Raw genomic sequence first — 20696 nt, 5'->3', positions numbered from 1 at the left:
AGGCCATGCCAAAAGGGTACTTTGTAACCTTCCAGACATGTCAGAACACAAACAGTATTGTAGGCGTCGATATTTGTCCTATAGTATAGTAGGCGCCGATATTTGCCATACCAGACGAACACGATGGAGCATGCCACATGCATCTGGGCATCAACAGTATTGTGGGCGCCGATAAACTGTCTTGTATCCGACGGCGTGGGCAACAAAACTAGGGCACACTATCTCTCTATCTCTGTCTTGAACTTGTAAGGCCATCCCTTTCATCTATAAAAGGGGCTGCGCTCTCTTCCAATAGGAGACAGATCATTTCGACTTTCTCTCTACTAGTTTTAGACGTTCTGAGCACTCGAATAGCTTCACGGCTTTAGAACTCTAAAGCTACACAGAGCATACGTTTCAATACTTAGCGTATATAAGAGCTCCCGTCACTCTTGGCCCCTCAGTCCAGAGTCCGATCGGACCTCTAACACTCCTCATCTTATTCATACTCGTTTGTAACCTTACAACAAACTTCGAGCATCTAGGCTCAGGAATAAAGTCACCGACCGACTCAAACTGTACGTAAAACACGTTGTCTGAACCAATATAAACCCTATATCATTGAGTGCTACGCTATATTCGATCACAATAAATATTTACTTGTGATCACTTTTCGCACCGACGCTTCGTCTCACATACCTTGACGTGACAAGTGCCCGGGCCAATTTTGCTTGCGCCTCTGTTCTGTTCTGAAATCTGTCTCACCTACCGCGTACATGCAAGGTGCGGCACACGACGGATCTTGACGTGACAAGTGCCCGGGCCAATTTTGCTTGCGCCTCTGTTCTGTTCTGAAATCTGCGCTGGTTGCTGTGTTTGCCATCACAAATTCTCCCTCCTCTTCCTCTCAAACGGAAAGTCTGGCAACTGAAGTTACCTATCTCCACAGGATTGAGGATTCCCTCCGTGTCCGTGAGCCTAAGTTTTTTTTTTTTTTTTTTTGTTGTTTTGAAACTTCCGTGAGCCTAAAGTTGCCGATCCGTGCAGCCGACAGAACGATCACCACGTAATTTCCTCACGCTACCACCTCTAGTGGACTAGTGGAAACAGGTACCAGAAGGGCAATGTTCATCCGTTATTTCCTCACGACATCCCTCGGCGAGAAAGGCGCCAGAACAGCAATGCTCATCCGTTACGGTGCATGCCAAGACCAAGAGAGATGAGTCCTACACGGAGCAATAGTTTCCAAACTGGTGGTGTGTGATGGGAGCGCTGCAACCAGCCACCTCAGGTGTTAACATCACGATGAGCATATCAGGACACGCATACGCCAGCACAGAAGTGAGCTCGCCCTTGTGGAGAGAGAAAAAAAAAACGACGGACCCCGGGTGCAGCATAAATGCATGATTATCCTGAGATCGAATCGATCCGATTTCGACAGCTTACCTGATTCCTCTGGACTCAAACTGAGCTAAATAATGGGGGAAACGCACAAGCATGCGTGAGTGTTTGCGTATGGGGATTATAGATTTATAGTACAGAACGGGGCTAGAGAATAAGACAAAGCGATTCAGTGGCGACGAGAACAGTCAGACTGCATTATCGAGGGTCACCATCGGGAATTTCATCAGCTGATAGAGGCCGGATGACGGGTTAAAAAATAGGATGTTCTTAATACTCCAGCATCAGAGACAGTATGTCCTCAGCATTTTAGCATCATCAATGACGACTCAGCCCAGCTCAGCTAAAGGCCCCAACAACAAAATCTGCTTGCTGAAGTTAATGGATTGGGAACTTGGTCTCTCGGCAGTCAGCTCTGTGACTACAAAACTCATGACATGGCAAGATAAGCATCGGCTATGAGTCCCATTCACATCCTGATGAACTGCGTATGGGCATACCTGCACATTCTTTTCACAAGGCATGGAAACATAAGTGTTGTCAGGACCCTAGTTTGCAGAAAGAGTGCAATGCTGAAGAATATTTGAGCCAGCAAAAGAGACATTAAAGCCATGTATATAACAAAGTGTTTTTCAGCGAACGAACAGTGTTTTTCTCTCACAACAAATCAGCATAAGCATAAGCATAAGCCAAATTTCAGCGAAACGAACAGGGCCGATGGCAAAAGCAAGCCCCCCTGAAAATACAAATCTGACCTACCAGATGATGTTCCCTTTGCTCCTTGGTTTAGTTTAAAATGGAGTCTAGGTGCCACCTTATGCTTCAGACTTATCTGTGGATCTCAGTTTTCTGTTCATGTTGTCAAGATAACCCTGTTCAGGAATGGATCATCTTCAGTGTCACCAAAGCAGCTTGAGATGACTTTAACTGAATGAACTATGTATCATTTGTAATGAATTGAGTTGAAACATGAAATCTGTAATAGCAATGTAAAGTCACCCTGGTATTAGGAGTATGTACCTGGAGTATGCAAACTGCAGCAAATTTATCTGTCATTGTTTTGGCCTCATCCCGATTTTTTAGATTCAGAGGATGCAAGAGGGCTTCTACACACTGCAGAAAAGCACAAGAGGAAGATCAAATGATCAATCAAAGCACTCCACTAAAGAAGTTCCTCAAAGAGAGATGGAAGGAGAGTAAAACGTGTATATTAAAGGAAGGAGCAGCACTATAATGAATCTGATAATATGCCTAGCATGATACAACAATGTTATATTTTTTAATGCAATACCACAATGTAATGTAACATCCACATTCAGAAGAAAAGTGCCTGTGCACCTATTAATTCTGTTTCTCATGTATCAGCAAGAAGGTACAGAGAAGAAAAGAGAGTTCACCTTTGAGGTGAAATTTTCATCCCAATATGTGTAGGACAGATCATCAAGTTTCCCTGTTTTACAAAGCTCTCCAGCAAGAAGCCTTACTTGGACTGCCTGATTTACAGACAAAAGAGAACATTAAAAAACATTAAGTAGAACAAAGAGGAATTATACATGAGCATGGGCACTTTACATCAGGACTAGGTCGACCGTGGAGGTTGAATGGATAGCCCACAATGAAACCAGCTATGGAATACTTCGAAACCTATCCAAGTAAACAAAGAAGGCATTAGTGATTACATCTTTCATTCCAATTAAACTGAAACTAATCTTGTAAGTGTATAAGGAAAACAAGTTCAAGAAGTAACAACTGAAAAACTACGACAAATCAGTTAAAATGCTGATCTACGCATAGAACTTTGCATTATTGCAAATAAATGGCAATGCCAACTGCCGAACCTAAAAAAATTTTTTTGTGTGTGTGTGTCGGGGGGGGGGGGGGGGGGGGGGGGGGGGGGGGGGGGGAGTGGGGGAGGAGGGGGGGGGGAATAAATGATAAATCAAAACGAATTCAGTAAAAGAGAATGATGGTGTGATGCACAATCACTCATTATAGGATGATGCTGTATGACATATTGAGTACTTCTTTTGCTAAGGACCAATTTTTGATATATCCACAATATATATGATAACAGAAAGTGAACAGATATTTTCAACATACCAATGTTTTGAAATCATCTGCCATCAAGTTGATGTTTGTCTTTGTCCGACACAAAACACTGCAAGATTCATTCAATAACGGAGCTTATAACAACAAATAATGATACATGAGTCTTTTTGTATCAAGTTATAGATTTGGCTATAATGAAACTAGATATAGGAATATAGCCAATATCCACAAAACAACACATTATCTAGTTGAACTCGTAATTCAAATCTTCTCAGATTTGACTTTGCGACAACAACAGAGGCAATTATTGCAAAACTCCAGGCAAGTACAGGGCAAAAAAAAAAGGTTTAGACTAACACAACCCATCAGAATATAGTCTGACCTGCTTGGCCCAGCCTGATGGGGCAAAGGGCAAACTGATGACGGTTGGGTGTGTTATACATGAAAAATAATGAATTAATACACAGATGGTTTGGTAACCATGTGCTTATCTTGTACTACTAAACGACTAGAAGTCTCTTCTGAGTAATTGCATCTCTATTTCTAATCTACACATAGAGATGAGTAGACATGTGGTCCTTGAATCAAATCAAATATATGTGTAAAAGAAACGAAATGCCATATACTATTTTTGGTATTTTGAGTCTTTCTTTTACCCAACAAATATGATAATCTATAGTTTTAAATTTTTTATTATTTATGCAGTTCTAAAAAATTGATGCAAATAAAGTGGTTGATTAGACCAAATGCATTCCATAGGATGTTTCAGAGATGCACACAATATCCAAAAGATCATAATAGGCTAGCACCACATCTACTACTCAACAATTCACACCATTTCTGTCCCTTCAAAATGCAAAATACAAATAAAACACCTCGCTCCAATCATTGAATACTATCTTGAGTAAGTTAACATCTGAATCGGTACCACAGTGCAATTTAAGCAGGTCGAAAAATTGTAGACTGAAAGAATGCACCATGGAATATAATATTCTTGCACACACATTCATATTTCAACCTGCATCTGCATCTTGAGATGGCAAATATAAGCTTATGTTGGATTACCACAGTGATTTCACTGAATATGTGCCCTACACAAGTTAACATAGAAACAAAATCAAACCTTTAAACATAGCACGGCAGCAATTGTTGGAGGTGCTTACCTCAGAGGCAAAGCGATCCTGTTCTTCTCGTCGGAGACGGCCACCCCGACGTACTTGCTGCCAACGTCGAGCCCGAGCAGCCGAGCCGCCTTATCCTTCGACCCGACCTCCAGAACCTTCCGGAATAGCTCCTCCACTTGCAACAGCCTCATTGTATACCTCCGCCGGAACAACGCAGTGGGCGATAGGTTCGGGGCGACGGCAGCACAGCCGCGTAGGCAACGGCGAGCGCGGACGGCGGTGGCGGCGGAGTTAGGGGAAGGGATGCAGACAAGAAGTGAAGGAACTGAAACTGCCAATTTGGACGGCCTAGATTTAGTAGGATAACCATCTGGGCAAGTACAAACTGGATGCCCCACCGGGCCACCGCGCTAGACAAGCGCCCGCTCAGCTTTCCCGTCCCTCTGGCTCTCCCTTCCCCGAGGCCCCTGCGCGGTCGTTGCGGACCGCAGGAGTGAAGATTCCATGGCGGAGGAGGTGGCGCAGGAGCAACCGAGACCCACGGCGCCACTCCCGGTGCGCTGTATTGTCAAGCTAGGTGCTCTCTCGCGCCCTCCGCAACGACTGCTTGGCTCCTTGTCGTCCGTGCCTTTGTAGCTCTGTGTACAGTGTACTCTTCTCTGGCAATGGTCGATTTGAGAAGCTACGGTGAGGTGGCGCAGGTGGAGCGGCGATTACGAACAAGGGCGATCTGGAGAGCATCAACGAGGAGAACCTACGGTCGGCATGTGCGCAGCTGCGGCATGCCATGTCCGAATCTGACGGCGATGGCGCCACGGAGAAGGTTCTGGGGATGGACTGGAGCAGGAAGCCTGGAGATCCGGCCGACCCGGCCGTGGACGCGGAGTGGATCGCGGGGATGGCTGGGCTGGGGCTCGACACTAACTTCATCGTCGTGCACGGCGCCGGTATTGTTCGGACTCGGAATTGACTCTTACAGTCTTACTGAATTGACTCTGGCTGTCTGTCTTACCCCTGTTATAAAGTTACAAGCTGAACTGGTTGATTTGGTGTGGGGTAGACAGCACATGACTGTTCATATTCTTTTAGATAGAACTTGGAAGCTTGTAATGCCACTGTAATTCGTGCATTATTTAGCAAGTAACATGGCAGAAATGCCTCTCAGTGGAAGAGCAACCGTGCACATTGGACTGCCCAGCTCAGTTAAACACAACTCAACGTCTCAACAGTAGTTTCAACTTCGATTTTATGGGCTCTAGGGTCTTCCTGAGAGATATTTCTAAGAAACTGGAGAAATTAATCAATTTATTTATTACTTACAAACTATTATTAGACTGGTACATTTTATTAAGGTAGAGCCTAAAACAATAGTGGATAAATATAGTTTTAGATCTTAGGATACTGAGTTTGTGATATTCTGCTTCAGGGTCTTTTGGCCACTTTCAAGCAAGTAGATCCGGAGTTCATAAAGGAGGGTTACATTCGACACTGGTCAAGGCTGGCTTTGTCGCTACAAGAATTTCAGTGAGGCCAATTCTGGAATTCTATTTGACGAGGATAACTTGAATTTTGATGTCTAATATTCTTGTCCACTATCTTGTCAAAATGTTTGTGCTTCTCTGATAAATATTCTGGAAGCATATTCTAATGGATTTTTTTTTTTGTAATTTAGGTGACATCTCTCAACCAGGAAATTGTTAGAGCCCTGGCAAGAGGTATGCAGTTTTTTAGGTTACCTGTCCATGTCTTTATTTCCATGTAGTATTATGCCATGTATTAGTCATGGCTACTTCTTACTATGCTCAGTATTTTGTTATTTCTCATATCGATGCTGCTTAGGCACTCAGAATTCATGATTATGTTTCCCCCTTGTCTGCAGTATGTTATGCTATGTTTCCTTGTGTTTTGTTTGAACATATAATTAAGTTCTTATTTGACTCATGGGCCAATGCAAGAATGTATCATCATTTGTCATGAACCATTTTTGCCTGTATCTGCAAATCTTAATGAACTTCCAACAAATCAACTGGCGTATTTGCTTGGCCCTAAATACACCTTGAATTGTTTTTACTAGATTGTCAGTTAGAACCAGTGGTCGTCACAAGACTTATGGAAATGCATATTCTTTTGCAGAAGGAATACCATCTGTTGGGATGTCACCATTTGCTTGTGGGTGGTCTACCAGGCAAAGAAAAGTGAGCAAACTTGAAACTATTGCTTTCTTGCATATCATTCTCTGTTTTGGAATTAGCCAGCTGTTTTACATCCATACCTGATCCTGTTAATATGCATGTGCAGCTTGCATCCGCAAATGCTTCTCAAATAATTCAGTCACTCCATGCAGGCTTTGTCCCAGTAAGTTGTTGTACCAAAGATTTTGAACTGCTATTCCTTCAGAATTTCATATTTATCAAAAAGAGGGCCTGGTGCAGTGGTAGAGTCTCTCCACTTGCTGCCTGGAGATCCTTGCAAAATTAAGCAAGGGTAAGGATGTATAAATATTCTCTTCCCTAGAACCCTTCTTCTGTGGGAGCTTTTGGCACTGGGTACGCACACCTGAAGTTGTTAGCATGAGTGATATAGTTAGTCACCCCCATATTTGACAGCATATGGTGCTACTGGAATATGTATCATATTATTAATTATTGCTTATGCATGCAGTATTTTTATGCATCACTTAATCTAGATTGTACTGGCAGTCTGGTACTCTTGATAGTCCTTTTCTGTACTGCACATTGAACGATACAACAAGTCTTATATGAATTATTTAGTATTAATTATAAGCACGCATTAGATAGTTCCATGTGTTTTCTCAGATCTGCAGCTGGAACCTAAACATGATTGGAAATTAATATAAACTTTTGCTTATAGCATAACACCCTTGTTTCTTGCAGGTTTTGCATGGTGATGCAGTTCTTGATGAATTACTGGTGAGTTTTCAAATCAAAGCATGTCTACATTCTTATTTAGATTTTATGGACTATGAAGTTAATTCATTTTATTCAAACTAAAATTGATCTTATCATTAAATGACCAGGACTGTACCATATTGAGTGGGGATGTCATTATACGACATCTTGCACAGCTTCTAAGTCCGAAATATGTTGTATTTCTGGTACTGTTACCTTCCCTCCTTTACAGCTTTAAAAGTTCTCTGTTATCGATGGAAGATGGTTTGTACACTGTATTGTTTAATTGCTTGTACTGTCTTCCTTGTGGTACTGATAGTTTGTTGTGTTATCCTTTGCTCCCATTCATATACTTCAAATGTTCCATTCATTTCTTTCTATGAAGCATTGACTTCTGTATGGTTCTCTGAAAATTGAGATGTAGACAGATGTCCATGGAGTATATGATCGCCCTCCAACTGACCCAAATGCGGTACTCCTGAGAGAAATAGGTTAGTATTCACCTGGTTGATTTTCATCTGCCCATAAATATCTAGCCTTTACTGTTTTATATGTATTAGTGATTATGGGAGGAAACAGGACAACGAAGGTAATGTGATTGCCATCATTTAAGTTCTAGCTAAACCATGGAAATATGCTTATTCAACAAATTCTAGCTGACTTGTGCTAGTTAACAGAGGTGGATGACAATGGAGGCTGGTCGATTGTAAAACCTGCATTGCTGCAAGGCAACACTAAAGGAGGTATTGTGTCATATTCCTTTTTATTGCTGCGATTGTCAAATGATCCTAGGCCCTAAGACATGTTTAGTTGTACTGAGGAGTTATGTTCCTTCCAAGTACCTGATTCAGGTAGTTTACCAGTGACAACTGACAACTTTCTCACTGACAACCCAGGATAACTGAATAAGCATTGCCAACCTAGTTTTTAGTCACCATTGAGTATGTTCTTCCATATTTTGAATAACGTGGCACCAAATGCTCCTAGTGAAGGTGCAGTACTCCAGAAGCCAACTGTAGGCTCACACTATGGTTTATTAGGCTGAGGACTAGCGACAATGATGGGCTGGTTATATTTCTTCTAAACTGCTTGTTGTAGCCTTGTCCCTTGTGTTTTGTAGAGTAAGATATCTGTTCTCATGTGATGCAGTGGAGATATCAGTAGCAGCACATGACACCACCGGTGGGATGGAGACCAAAATACTGGAGGCTGCAGTGATAGCTAGGCTTGGAATCGATGTGTATATTACCAAGGTGAGAATGCTCTGCTTCCATTTTTCCATTTTGAAACATGGAAATGGCCAAATTTTAGCATTTTTTCTGAATGGATATGACCCAAGCATTATTCAATGTATTATGTGATGCAGGCTGGAACAGAACACTCGCTGAGGGCCTTAAAGGGAGATGTGAGAGAAGATTGGCTTGGAACTATTATACACTCTTCCAAATAGATTTCTTGTTGCAAAACATTCGGACTGGTTACTGGCAATTATCTGTTATATTATATGAGCCATGATGAGCCTTGGGCTTTTGATGATGATTCAGCACGGGTCTATTCCCAACTGTGATCGTAGTTTGGTTCATAAGCGTCAGCCTGATGTTACAAATACTGTTCAGTAACTTTGTTTTGTTTTTCAAAAAGAATAGATGCATTGGTCGCAAGATGTGTGACCTCATTTTATACGTTATAATCGTTTCATTTTCTCGGGCCTTGTTTGAATGTACATGTATTCATCTCAATCCACGAGTGTTGAAGTGGATTGAACTAAATTCCATTCCATTTCACTCAAGGGTGAAGCCAGTGACAAAATGACTCTGGTGCACAACTCAAATGGCATATATAACTCTCTTAAAATATATGGTAAATTTGAAGCTGGTTAAAAACAAAAAATGTTCATTTTGTGAAGTTGTCAAAATGTGAAATGGACTTCACCATTGTGTTCCTCTCGTCGAGACGGTCAGAAAACATATATGGAACGTCTAATTCGAAGTCCGGATGAAGAAGTTATGCCCTCAGAAAAATGCCTCGTTGTTGAGAGTTCCGACCCAAGTCGGGACTTATGACGGGTGTTGGGACTTCCGAAAAGCCTGAAAAAATCTGCTCGGGTGTTTGGGGTTATCCCTACATCGGGAGTTCCGGTAAAAGTAAGAAGTTCAGACTGTCGGGAGTTCCGACACAAGTCGGGACTTCCGACATACCTGATAGAAAATCCTGTTCGGATCTGGCCTTTTGGATTCCGATTCGAACTGTTCTAAACTCATGGAAAACTTAGAAAATAAGGTTTGGAGAGGTTTTCTACTGGGATAAGATCACCCCCCCTCTATATATATGAGAGGATCATGGCCGATTGAGTTCTCATCTATCCAATCGTCATACAACCAATCTATCAACTCCTTACGCCCTAATTTCCCTCTCTCAACCCCTCTTGTTGTTCATTGAGTTTCTCGGCGAGATTCAGCGGCATCCTAGGCGGCCTTGCTGGTCCTAGGAGATCCTCCACATGCTCCTCCCTGACGGGTCTTCCCGGGAGAAGTTCGGGAGCTTTCCAACCAAGAACAAGCTCTACATCAGTCTCATCGGTCTTTAGATTGGTTTGATCGATTACGCCGCGTTCTTGATGCGTTGCAGGTTGTGTGCAACCTCTTTGAGTGTCCAAGGCCCTGCTGGTGTGTTGGTTTGGGGTCATCCTCAACGTTAACATATTTTTTGGTGACTCCGCTGGGGACAGCGAAGCGAATCAAGAATCAATCTACTAGCAACATAGGAGGCAACGATGGTGCTACCACCGACAAGGGTGACAAGACCAGCCCCTTCAATGAGGCTAACATGATCTTTCCTCAATCCATGGACGAGCTTCCAGATGAGTTGCGTCAGAAGCTTCAGGCCAAGCTCGATGCTGATGTCAAGGCTTTCTTGGAGAGCTGCACCAAGAATCGGCACGACAAGGTCACTCAGTTCCGTGAACCCTCCTACGGCGATGCCACCGCTTCCGAATCTTCAGGCGCCGAGGAGAAGGGCAATGGAAAAGCTAAGTATGATGAGGAGGTAAATACTGATGCTTATCCTACTCATGCCAATTTTGCTAAGATATTGATAGATGAAAGAAAATTGCATAGTAATAACCTTCAGCATCTTTCTAATCTACTTCAAGCACGTATGGATAAGTTAGAGGGCAAGACAACCGATTGTGATCAATCGGGTGCCGTGCAGCAACCTCAATTCGGTATGCCTTTGAATTTTTATGAAAATCAAACCTCTCATACTTCCGCTAGCCAATTTCAATCGGCCCCTTCGGCATCTGAAACCGATAATGCCGGTCAACCTGGTGCTAGCACATCTACACATACAGGTGTTGGTGCACAAAGTTCAGGTCAAGCTCTCCGAACCGATTATGGAGCATCAATAAATAGAGCTTCAGCAGGGCATAATATTTTACCAAACCCACCAAAGTCACCTAGTTAAATTTCTACATTTAATGTTACTCCTAATGCTCCTACTACCGATTTTGATGATGCTTTGAATCGGTTTAAGGATGAATTGGCTAAATCTCTTGAGAGTACTTTAGGAGTGCAACTTAAATCTAGTAGGAATACTTATCAAAAGTCGTACCCTTCTACTTATGATTTCATGAGAGCACCTGATGGGTGGAGGGTACCTGACTTTCAGAAATTTAGTGGTGATGATAGTAAATCAACCATGGAGCATATTAGCATGTTTCTTGCACAATTGGGTGAAGCTAGTGCTTATGATTTTATGAAAGTTCGTAATTTTCCTTTATCTCTTACTGGCACAGCTTTTGCATGGTTTACTTCATTACCATCTTGTTCTATTGGTTCATGGGCTGAATTAGAAGAAAAATTTCATAATCACTTTTATAGCGGTGCTCATGAAACAAGATTGTCTCATCTTGCATCGGTTCATCAAGGGCATGATGAGGCCGTCCATGATTTTTTCAAACGATTTAGAGAGATTAAGAACCGATGTTTCCATTTAAATATTTCTGAAAGAGATTTAACTGATTTATACTTTGCTGGTTTATGTTCTAGTATTAGAGAAAAGCTTGAGCATTATGAGTTTCACAATGTTAATCAACTTATGCAAAAGGCCGTTTCAATTGAATCGCACTTTAAAGAATCTCGTGATGCTTATAAATCTCATCATCAGAATGTGCATTTTGTTGGTGATTGTTTAGATGATTCTGATGATGATAATAAAGAATGTCTAGCTGCTAAAATTAAATGGCCAGTAGAGAATAAATTGGTTACTTGTCCTTCTCTCAAGACAATTCATAAAAATCAGAATGAGGAAATGAAATTTACTTTTGATTTCTCTAAATGTGACCGAATCTTTGATGAATTATTGAAATTTGGTTATATTAGAATCAATTATACATTACCTTCAGTTGATGAGTTAAAGAGAAGGGCTTATTGCAAATATCATAATTCTTTTTCTCATGCCACTAATGATTGCAATGTTTTTCGTCGGCAGGTCCAATCGGCCCTTAATGAGGGACAATTGAGTCTTACTGAAATGCAAGTTGACAAGACCCCTTTTCCCATGCACATGGTTGAAGCAGGGGCGCCCGCTGTTTTGATTCGTCCAGAGCAAGCCGATAAAGCCCAAAGCAAGAACGTGATTATCTACGAACCATGTGTAGCACCGAATGTCGAAACGAATTCAGGGCGCAAAGTGGTGCTTGAGAAGGATGATGAAGGCAAGAACAAGTTCAAGATCACCGCTGGATCAATGCAATATTTGAAAAGGTAGCGGTGGTATGAAACGATAGTGGCACAGCAGAGGCCGGCTAGGCCGACTCCACCAGCTGTCCAAGCCGACTCTAGTACACAGCAGGGTCAGTTGGCTCAACCAACTCAAGGAATCAGCTTAGCTAACTCTGCCACCACCTCAACCAAGTCAGCTGAGCCGACTGCGCCAGTCGGCTTAGCCAACTCTCCTGGTTCCAATAGCTCTGGCGCCTCCGGTGTTCGTGTTTTGCGTACATTTGTTCCACAACGACCGGAGATTGGCACCTGGAAGACAAATGAGAAGAAGAATCAGGGAGAATTCATGAAGAAGCAATGCACCTTTGACAGGCTCATGGCCAAGTATAAGCAACAAAAGGCCGATTCCCAGAATCGGTCGTTTAAAAAAAGAGAGTCTACTCCGCCTAAGCGGGAAGATGACAAGATCAAGCAATTGGTGGTGGTGCAACCAACAGCTCCGTCTCAGAGAGTTGTTCCTCATGTTTCTCGCGGGGGTCCCCCGATTCCGCCTTCAGTTACACCGCCATGGGGTCCTTATAGAGTTTGGGTGCCGTATCCTCCGGCAGCACCCGTGCATAGCCAACAAAGGTGGGAAGATCCTGCTGGTTCAATTCCAAGACCCTCCGTCTTTAGCTGATTGAACAATTGTTAATCGAGCTCTAGCGGTACAAGTTAAGATCGTGTGATTACCTCCAGGACTTTGACTCCACATGAGTCAGGAAAGGCACCAATGCAGTAAGTTTATGTGCCTAAGAAGGTTGAGATTCTCGCCGTTCCCCCACCAAGAGCTAGGCCTCAATCAGTTATCACAATCAGCTCCATGGAAGCTCCCGTCACTAATCATGTTGAGCCGATTGTAATCAAAGAAATTCCGGCATCTAAGCAAGATGAAGCTTCCAAAGATGTTTTTGGAATTGAAGAGAAGAAACACGTCGAAGGAGATTCCAAGTACCGGCAACCCGTATGGTGTCCTCGTGGGTTGAATAAAACTCAACGGCGTAAATTGCAGCGTGCCTAACATAAGCAACAGAACAGGGAGAAGCTTGCCAAGATGGAGAATGAAATCCTCAACCGCATACAGGTCGAAATCCCTCTGGAAGGTTGAAACGCCGCTACTGCTGCTGGCCAGTTAGCTAAGTGACTCTAGAGTCGGCTAAGCGGACTCCTGTGTTGAGCCAGTCAACTAAGTCAACTCATGAGTCGGTTGAGCCAACTTTGCTTGCCCTTACTGCTTTGGAAGCTCTAGAGTCAGCTAAGTCGACTTTTGAGTCAGTTGAGCTGACTCCTGCTGTCCCAGGTGCCTCTGAGGTGTCCTCTGATGATTTTGCTACTACTGTTGCTACTCTAGTTGGCATGGAGGTTCCTGAGGTTCCCGATAAGGAGATGGTTGACTATGAGCCTACTCTAGAGAGAGTGGAGGTCAATGTAGTTGTTTTATCTGCTGATTACTACATCGTGGCAGATGACTCCATGGTGGCATAATTTAATTTTGCAACGGAAAGCGCTATATTTTAGAAACCAGATGACTCCATCAACCATCTCAAGCCTTTACATGTGAAGGGCCATATCAATGGCACACCGGCCCATAGCATGTTAGTGGATAGTGGGGCGATAGTGAACTTGATGCCATATCTGCTTTACAAGAAGCTCGGTGGCACTGATGAGGAGTTGATCAAGACCAACATGATGATCAGCGGTATCGAAGGAGTGTAAGGTTGAGATGGCGGACTAGAGGGGAGGTGAATAGTCCTTTCTAAAATTAATTGTGTCGGCTAACCAAAACAAGTACGGAATTAATACTATCAGTCTAGCCAAGACTACACCCCTCTATCTTTATTCTCTAGCACCTTACAAGGATCCTTATTTAGCAACAAAGGTGCCAAGCTAGCTAGAGCTAACCTAACCAATTGTAGAAGTAATGTCACACAAACCTATGCCACTAGTACTCTAAGCAACAAGGGAGCTCCTACACATGCTAGTAAGCAAAAGCACAAAGCCACCTAAGCTCACTAGCAATGCTAAAAAAAACAAGGCAACCAATGCCAAAATAGAGAGTGCAAATACTTAGCTACACAAACTAAGCAAAGTGACTAACAAGATTACACAAACCAAATTAGCCACGCAAGGGAGCTACTTCTATGCTACACAAGCAAGAAGATAACTAGTGAGCTACACAAGCTAACTAATCACAAGAGCAACTACACAAGCACAATGTATATAAAAGTAATCACAAGCTTGTGTAAGAGGATTGTAAACCAACGGGAAGAACAAGGTTGACACGGTAGTTTTCTCCCGAGGTTCACGTGCTTGCCAACACGCTAGTCCCCATTGTGTTGACCGCTCACTTGGTGGTTCGGCGGCTAATTGGCATCACCCACCAAGCCCGCACGTCGGGCGCCGCAAGAACCTACCCCCAAAAGTGAGGGTAGCTCAATGACACGCTTTACTAGAGTTGCTCTTCGTGGCTCCCACGGGGCGAGCACAATGCCCCTCACAAAGCTTTTCTCCGAAGCACCGCACAAGCTTCTTGCAGGCTTCGATGGAGACCACCACCAAGCCATCTAGGAGGTGGCAACCTCTAAGAGTAACAAGCACCACCGGCTAGTAACTCAATCACCTAGTGCCACTCGATGCAACCACATGATGCAATCACACTAGAATCGCTCTCTCACACAATCAGATGATCACTATCAAGCATATATGAGATGGAGGGCTCCCAAGCACTACTACACAAGCCACCAAGGCTCTAGTGTGCTCAGCTCTTGGCCCAAGGCCAAGACCCCTTCTATTTATAGCCTCACGGGCTAAAATAGCCATTACCCCTTCACTGGGCGTTTTTTGGGTTGACCGGATGCGCCGGTCATATCGACCAGACGCAGGACCTCAGCGTCCGGTTGCCCGATGCCTGCCACATGTCATCAGCTTCAAACACTATTCACTCGATCTCAACAGTCAAGTGATGATCGGACGTAGCTACTCAAAGTGACCGGACACAGGACCCCAACATCCGATCATTTCCAGTAAGGTTCCAGTCGCACCCGAACGTGTCCGGTTGGTCACGATCAGACGCAGTGTCAGCGTCCGGTCCTTCTCCAACTTTTCTGTGTCACCTACATCACCGTAAGTCAGCCTGACCGGACGCACCCTATCAGTGTCTGGTCACTTCTAGCTCCAGTGTCTAGTCGAAGACCAACGCCTGCACGCTCTCTACAGCCACTGACTGGACGTAGGACCCTAGTGTCCGATCACCACGTGACCAGCGTCCGGTCCACTCTATGAGACCCTGTCTTTTCTATATAGGGCACCGGTGGCAACGTCGGACTGTCCGCACTCAACAAGCAAACACTCCGCCGGTGGAGTTCGAACCCTTGCCTCCGTTCCTTTGTCAAGTTGATCCACATCAACTCTAACTTCATCTCCTTTGTAAATGTGCCAACACCACCATGTGTATATGTGTTAGCATTTTCACAAATATTTTCCAAAGGATTAGCCACTCAACTTGCCACGCCACTCAATCCTAGCGATGATGTAAAGTTAAATCACTCGAGTGGCACTAGATGACCGATATGCAAACAAGTTTGCCCCTCTTGATAGTACAGCCATCTATCCTAAACCCGGTCATCAACTTCTCTACACACCTATGACCGGTGAAATAAAATGCCCTAGGTTATACCTTTGCCTTGCGCATTTCATTTCATCTCCTCCAATGTCGATGCAACACATGCACCAACATGATCAACAATGATATGAACCACTTTATATCATCACGTGATTATATTGGTTCATCAATCTTGACTTCACTTGCTTTTCATTGTTGCCTTCGTCCATCGACGCCAAGTCTTGCTTAAGCTTCATCGCCACGCTGTCCATCGCTCTAAAGCCTCCAACTTGCCCTTCACGCTCGCAGCCGGTCCATAAAGCCAAGTCATGTCTTGGTCTTCTCCACCTTGATCACATGACTCAATGTCATGTCTCATGTGCAATGAGCTCCTTCATCATCACATGTGTGAGCTTTGCAACATCTCCAAGCTATTTTCACCTTCATGGCATATGTTGCTCACACATATGTACCTATGGACTAATCACCTATGTATCTCACATAAACACAATTAGTCCACCTAGGTTGTCACTCAATTACCAAAACCACACAAGGACCTTTCAATCTCCCCCTTTTGGTAATTGATGACAACTCTATAAAGATATGGAAATTAAGCGCTTTTGAATTCATGTTGCTTGCCCAAGCAATTTTACCATGTGAAAATGATTTTGGACAAGTACCACAAACCCGAGATGGTAGTATTAGCTCCCCCTATATATGTGCTAGAGTGTTTGATTGAAGCTCGCACATATGCATATATTAAAATTGTGGGAGGGTAATTACTACTAAATGATGCTAAGGTGTATAGAATAAACCTTTGAAGCGTGATACCAATTGGAGTTGCACCTTTAAGTTCATCCTTAGCACCATGGTTAGCTAGATATCACTTGGAAATAAAATCACTAGATACCTTGTGAGATCAACATCAAAACCATGGTACTAGCATTACTTGAAAATCATACCAAGTGTCTAGCTATCATCCTATGCATGTTAGTTTTTATTTCATCAATCAAATTTTACAACTAGCATACATCATACAAGCATGCATATTGAATTTAAGAACTTATGCAATACAAGTAAGCACATGAATATGCACATATCAAATGTAATCAATCAAAGTTCATGAGCTTGCTCCCCCTACTTGTGTGCTTCTCTTGTCCAAGAAATTTGATCCATCTCTTTTCTTCAATGTTGCTCCCTCTTTGTCCATGTCCATGTCTAACCTCTACTTCTTTGTCTCAATCTCTCCCAAAGTTTTCACATCTTATCTCTCCCCCTTGTACAATCTTAATCTCAAAGCTTTTATATCTTTGTACAATCTCTCCCCCTTGTACAATCTTAATTTCAAAGCTTTCATATCTTTGTACAATCTCTCCCCCTTTATCATCAATTTCCATAAAAGGTGTACTTCTCATTAATGCAAAGGTATGCATTTGGGATAGATGGTTGAGGCTTGAATCTTGCATTTTTTATGGACATCATTTGATTGGTGGAATGACACCACTTGAAGATACCACTTGTAACCTATACCACTTGTATCTTGTGTAGGGCTTCTTGAGATACCACACATAGGATCTTTGATGTTGATATCAATTTATGATACACCTCCCCCTATGTGATAGCATGGGTCATCCATTTGATACACTTGAGCTTTTGTAGGTGAGGGATGCATTCTTCATTTGATGATCACTTAAAGTTGAAGATCACTTGTGGAACCATCATCTTGCATGATTGATACCATATGTAGATGTGATACCACTTGAAAGAATCTTTTAGTATGGAACCACTTGTTGGATTTATCAATAAGAATTATTTCTTGAACATTTGCTATCTTCATGAGTACCACTTATAGGATATCACTTGTGAGTTGATCTAGACATCACTTATAGATTCTTGATGAAATACTTGAGTCTAGATACCACTTGTAACAAACAAACTAGATATCCATTTACATTGTTATCTTGTGCTTGTACTCTTATCACTATCATGAGCATCTATGGTTGACTTGAATTAAATTGATTTGCCTAAGCTTTCAAGTCTAGTTTGAACCAATGACAAGCTTCTTCACACCTTTTGCAAGAGTTATCTTGCCAATATTGTACTTGTCACTTGTTAGCAATCCAAATTAAGTCAAGTAATTGGGTTCACTAGCTCATGAATAAATTCATATACTAACCACTAGATCAAGTAATCATTCAACCAATAGTGGTAGGTTATGAATTTAAACATTTCATTTGTTATGCATGATCTTATGAAGCATGTACTACATATACTAACCACATACTAGTAAGGGATGAAATGATTATGCACATTACAATGATACCTTTGCTATATTGGAGTAGAGGATAGTCACATAGATTCCAATTCATTACTCCAATAGCAATGTGAAGTCCAATTATAAGCTTGGTGAAGACTAATAGACACCATTTTGAATTCCACTCTTCACCCATATGAAATGAATATCACTTATGATCAAGTGTATTTTCTTGTTGTGGTTGGCTTGCTTCATCTTTTGATCTTTGCTTGCATGAGAGAACTATTTGGAATACCACTTGAAATATCATGACTAGCTTTCTTTTGGGTGATTTTTGCTTTTTCTTAATCAACCCTTTTGATTGCTTCAACTAAGCATCTCAAATGTCCCTCGGATTACCACTTTCATGTTAGCCTTCCAAGTACCATACTTGGTTTACTTACACATAGGTGGCAAGCCCCTACACTAGGGAGAAGTGATCTCTTTCCAAAGAACCATTCTTGATACTCGCTTGAAATAACTTGATTGATTGATCCAAGTGATGGACTTAACTTGATGAGTAACCTTGATTCCTTCTTTAAGTCCTTTTCTTTCTACTTGTTTAAGCCCTTTTCTTTCTACCAAATGATCTCTAATCATATCTAGAATTTAAACTTCATCTTCAACTTGAGTTTGATCTTGATCTTCATCTTATACCAAAAGTGTGCAAAGTACACTTCACAATCAAATAGCCTTGTACTCATATCTTGTTATGCTTTTAGATCATATCAAAACCAACTTAGGTACCTCAATTACTCTTAAACATGTTTTCTATTTGAGGACCTTTCAATCAAAGTGACTCTAGATCAATCCAACATTTGTCACTTTTTTGGCAGATTTTGTACTCTTTAAAGAAATAAGCATATCTCCCAAAGTACAAATCTAAATACCACGAAATTTGGTGGATATGTGCTTCACTTAGTTATCTAGCAGCTGTAAAAATTTGAGCTTCATTTGACTTATAGATTGCTACCAGATTTCAATTATTCCACCAGTGCTATATGCTGAAAACTGCTGCACTATAGCTGACAAATTTCACTCCAAAACCAAGGCATCTCTTATCCAATTCTCATGAAATTTCTACAGCATCTCATAACATAAGTCTAGAGCATGTACACCAATTTTCATGCCAATTCAATAAGTTTTGATCACTCAAACATGGCTAAGATCACAGCTAGCTCAGATTTTCAATATAGGACAGATTTCAATCACTTGAGCTATACTTCATCAAGTATGAATCAAACTTGAAACCAACTTGTTTGAATACTTTCACAAGATATAAATCCATGCAATCCACTTACTAAATGTCATCTCATGAATTTATCGAACACAAATCAATCCAAACTTAATTACTAAGCAATTATCCATTCAATCAACTTATAGCAAGCAATATTGCATATTTATCCAATTCAATCAACTCATATGCACCCAAATAAAATAATCAACAAAAGATATACCTTGGTTAGCTCATAATCATCCAATTAGCAAGTTTTGACTCAAATATTTTTGCAAGCCATCAAATATTCCAATAAATCACCCCAACTTGAATATGACACGTGTATGTTGATAGCACTTGGACTTCACTCAATTTTCACTTGGCATTGGGTTTGGATGTGCACTAGGCTTCATATCTTGACTCAACATATGATGATCAATATGAAATCAATTAAATCAAGTCTCCAATGCCAATGGTACCTACAAACAATCATCCACTTTTTGATGGTACCCAAACAATTTTGGGTCCTCTCAAGTTAGGTGCAACATACTTAGACATAGCCTTAGTATGAATAATGAGATGTTTTGCAATAGCAATCATAGAGGCACCATTACCATCCTTTCTAAGCATAGAATCATCACTAATTGAAATAGGCTTAGAAATGTTACTTAGGGGACATGAATATGCCATGTGTCTCCTTTCCTGGCATGAGTAGCACTTTCTCTTTGCTTGAGCCTTTTCTTCCTTGCTCATGTTGTGCTTCTCATTGCCTTGCTTCTCCTTGTTTGCTTAAGCCTTCTTCTCAAGCTTGTTTGGACAACCTGAAGCTAGGTGGCCCAATGTGTCACAACTATAGCATCTCATGTGAGCAATCTTCTTTATTTTCTCTTCTTCGTTCTTGCTCACTTGCTTTGCATCTTGATTTATCCTTGGACACATTGCTCTTTCTCTTGCTTTTCCACCCCTTCTAGTTTTCTTCTTCTTTATCATCAAATCACCACCATCTTCATGGTTGATCTTGATTTGCTCTTAGGGTATCTTCTCTTGCTCAATTTGTGGCTTTGGTTGAGACTCTTCTAGTTGCTTCACCAATCGTTTGGTTGGGCACATTAAGGTAAGATGATCCCAAGTGTGGCACTTGAAGCACTTAACATGCCTTAGCCTCTCTTCTTCTTTCTTCAACTTGAGCTTTTCTTCATTGGGGCAACCATTTGCAAGATGTCCCACTTCATGGCACTTGAAGCATATGAAATGAGAGAGCTTCTCTTGTTCTTGCTTCTTTATCTCTCTTTTATATCTTCTTTCGCCCCATCTTTTACCCTTGATCTTGCTCTTGTTGAAGCCAATGCCACTTATGTCATTGC

General features: G+C 41.9%; 2 protein-coding genes across 3 annotated transcripts; one reads left to right on the top strand and one right to left on the bottom strand.

Moving 5' to 3' along the window:
* Positions 1 to 1634: 1634 nt before the first annotated feature.
* On the bottom strand, positions 1635 to 4829 carry LOC136453045 (uncharacterized). Of its 2 annotated transcripts, none has more exons than XM_066453622.1 (7): positions 4593 to 4829; positions 3481 to 3538; positions 2953 to 3024; positions 2778 to 2873; positions 2401 to 2493; positions 2140 to 2252; positions 1635 to 1889 (listed from the first exon to the last, which is right to left on the bottom strand). In XM_066453622.1, exons 1-6 carry the CDS (start codon positions 4742 to 4744, stop codon positions 2196 to 2198), a joined length of 528 nt encoding a protein of 175 aa, XP_066309719.1. In that variant the 5' UTR covers positions 4745 to 4829; the 3' UTR covers positions 1635 to 1889; positions 2140 to 2195. The 2 variants fall into 2 exon arrangements, with proteins under 2 accessions (XP_066309719.1, XP_066309720.1); XM_066453623.1 differs by having other exon boundaries at positions 1635 to 1880.
* A 113-nt stretch (positions 4830 to 4942) lies between these two features.
* On the top strand, positions 4943 to 9141 carry LOC136453044 (isopentenyl phosphate kinase-like). The gene is made up of 12 exons (XM_066453621.1): positions 4943 to 5130; positions 5255 to 5500; positions 5980 to 6077; positions 6226 to 6268; positions 6687 to 6748; positions 6852 to 6908; positions 7448 to 7483; positions 7591 to 7668; positions 7887 to 7953; positions 8140 to 8205; positions 8612 to 8715; positions 8829 to 9141. Exons 1-12 carry the CDS (start codon positions 5058 to 5060, stop codon positions 8910 to 8912), a joined length of 1014 nt encoding a protein of 337 aa, XP_066309718.1. The 5' UTR covers positions 4943 to 5057; the 3' UTR covers positions 8913 to 9141.
* The last annotated feature ends 11555 nt before the right edge of the window (positions 9142 to 20696 follow it).

This window comes from Miscanthus floridulus, chromosome 5, assembly GCF_019320115.1.
Source record: "Miscanthus floridulus cultivar M001 chromosome 5, ASM1932011v1, whole genome shotgun sequence".
NCBI classification, from domain to species: domain Eukaryota; kingdom Viridiplantae; phylum Streptophyta; class Magnoliopsida; order Poales; family Poaceae; genus Miscanthus; species Miscanthus floridulus.
The sequence above is the reverse complement of the archived record's forward strand: the minus strand, read 5'-3'. Positions and strand labels throughout refer to the sequence as shown.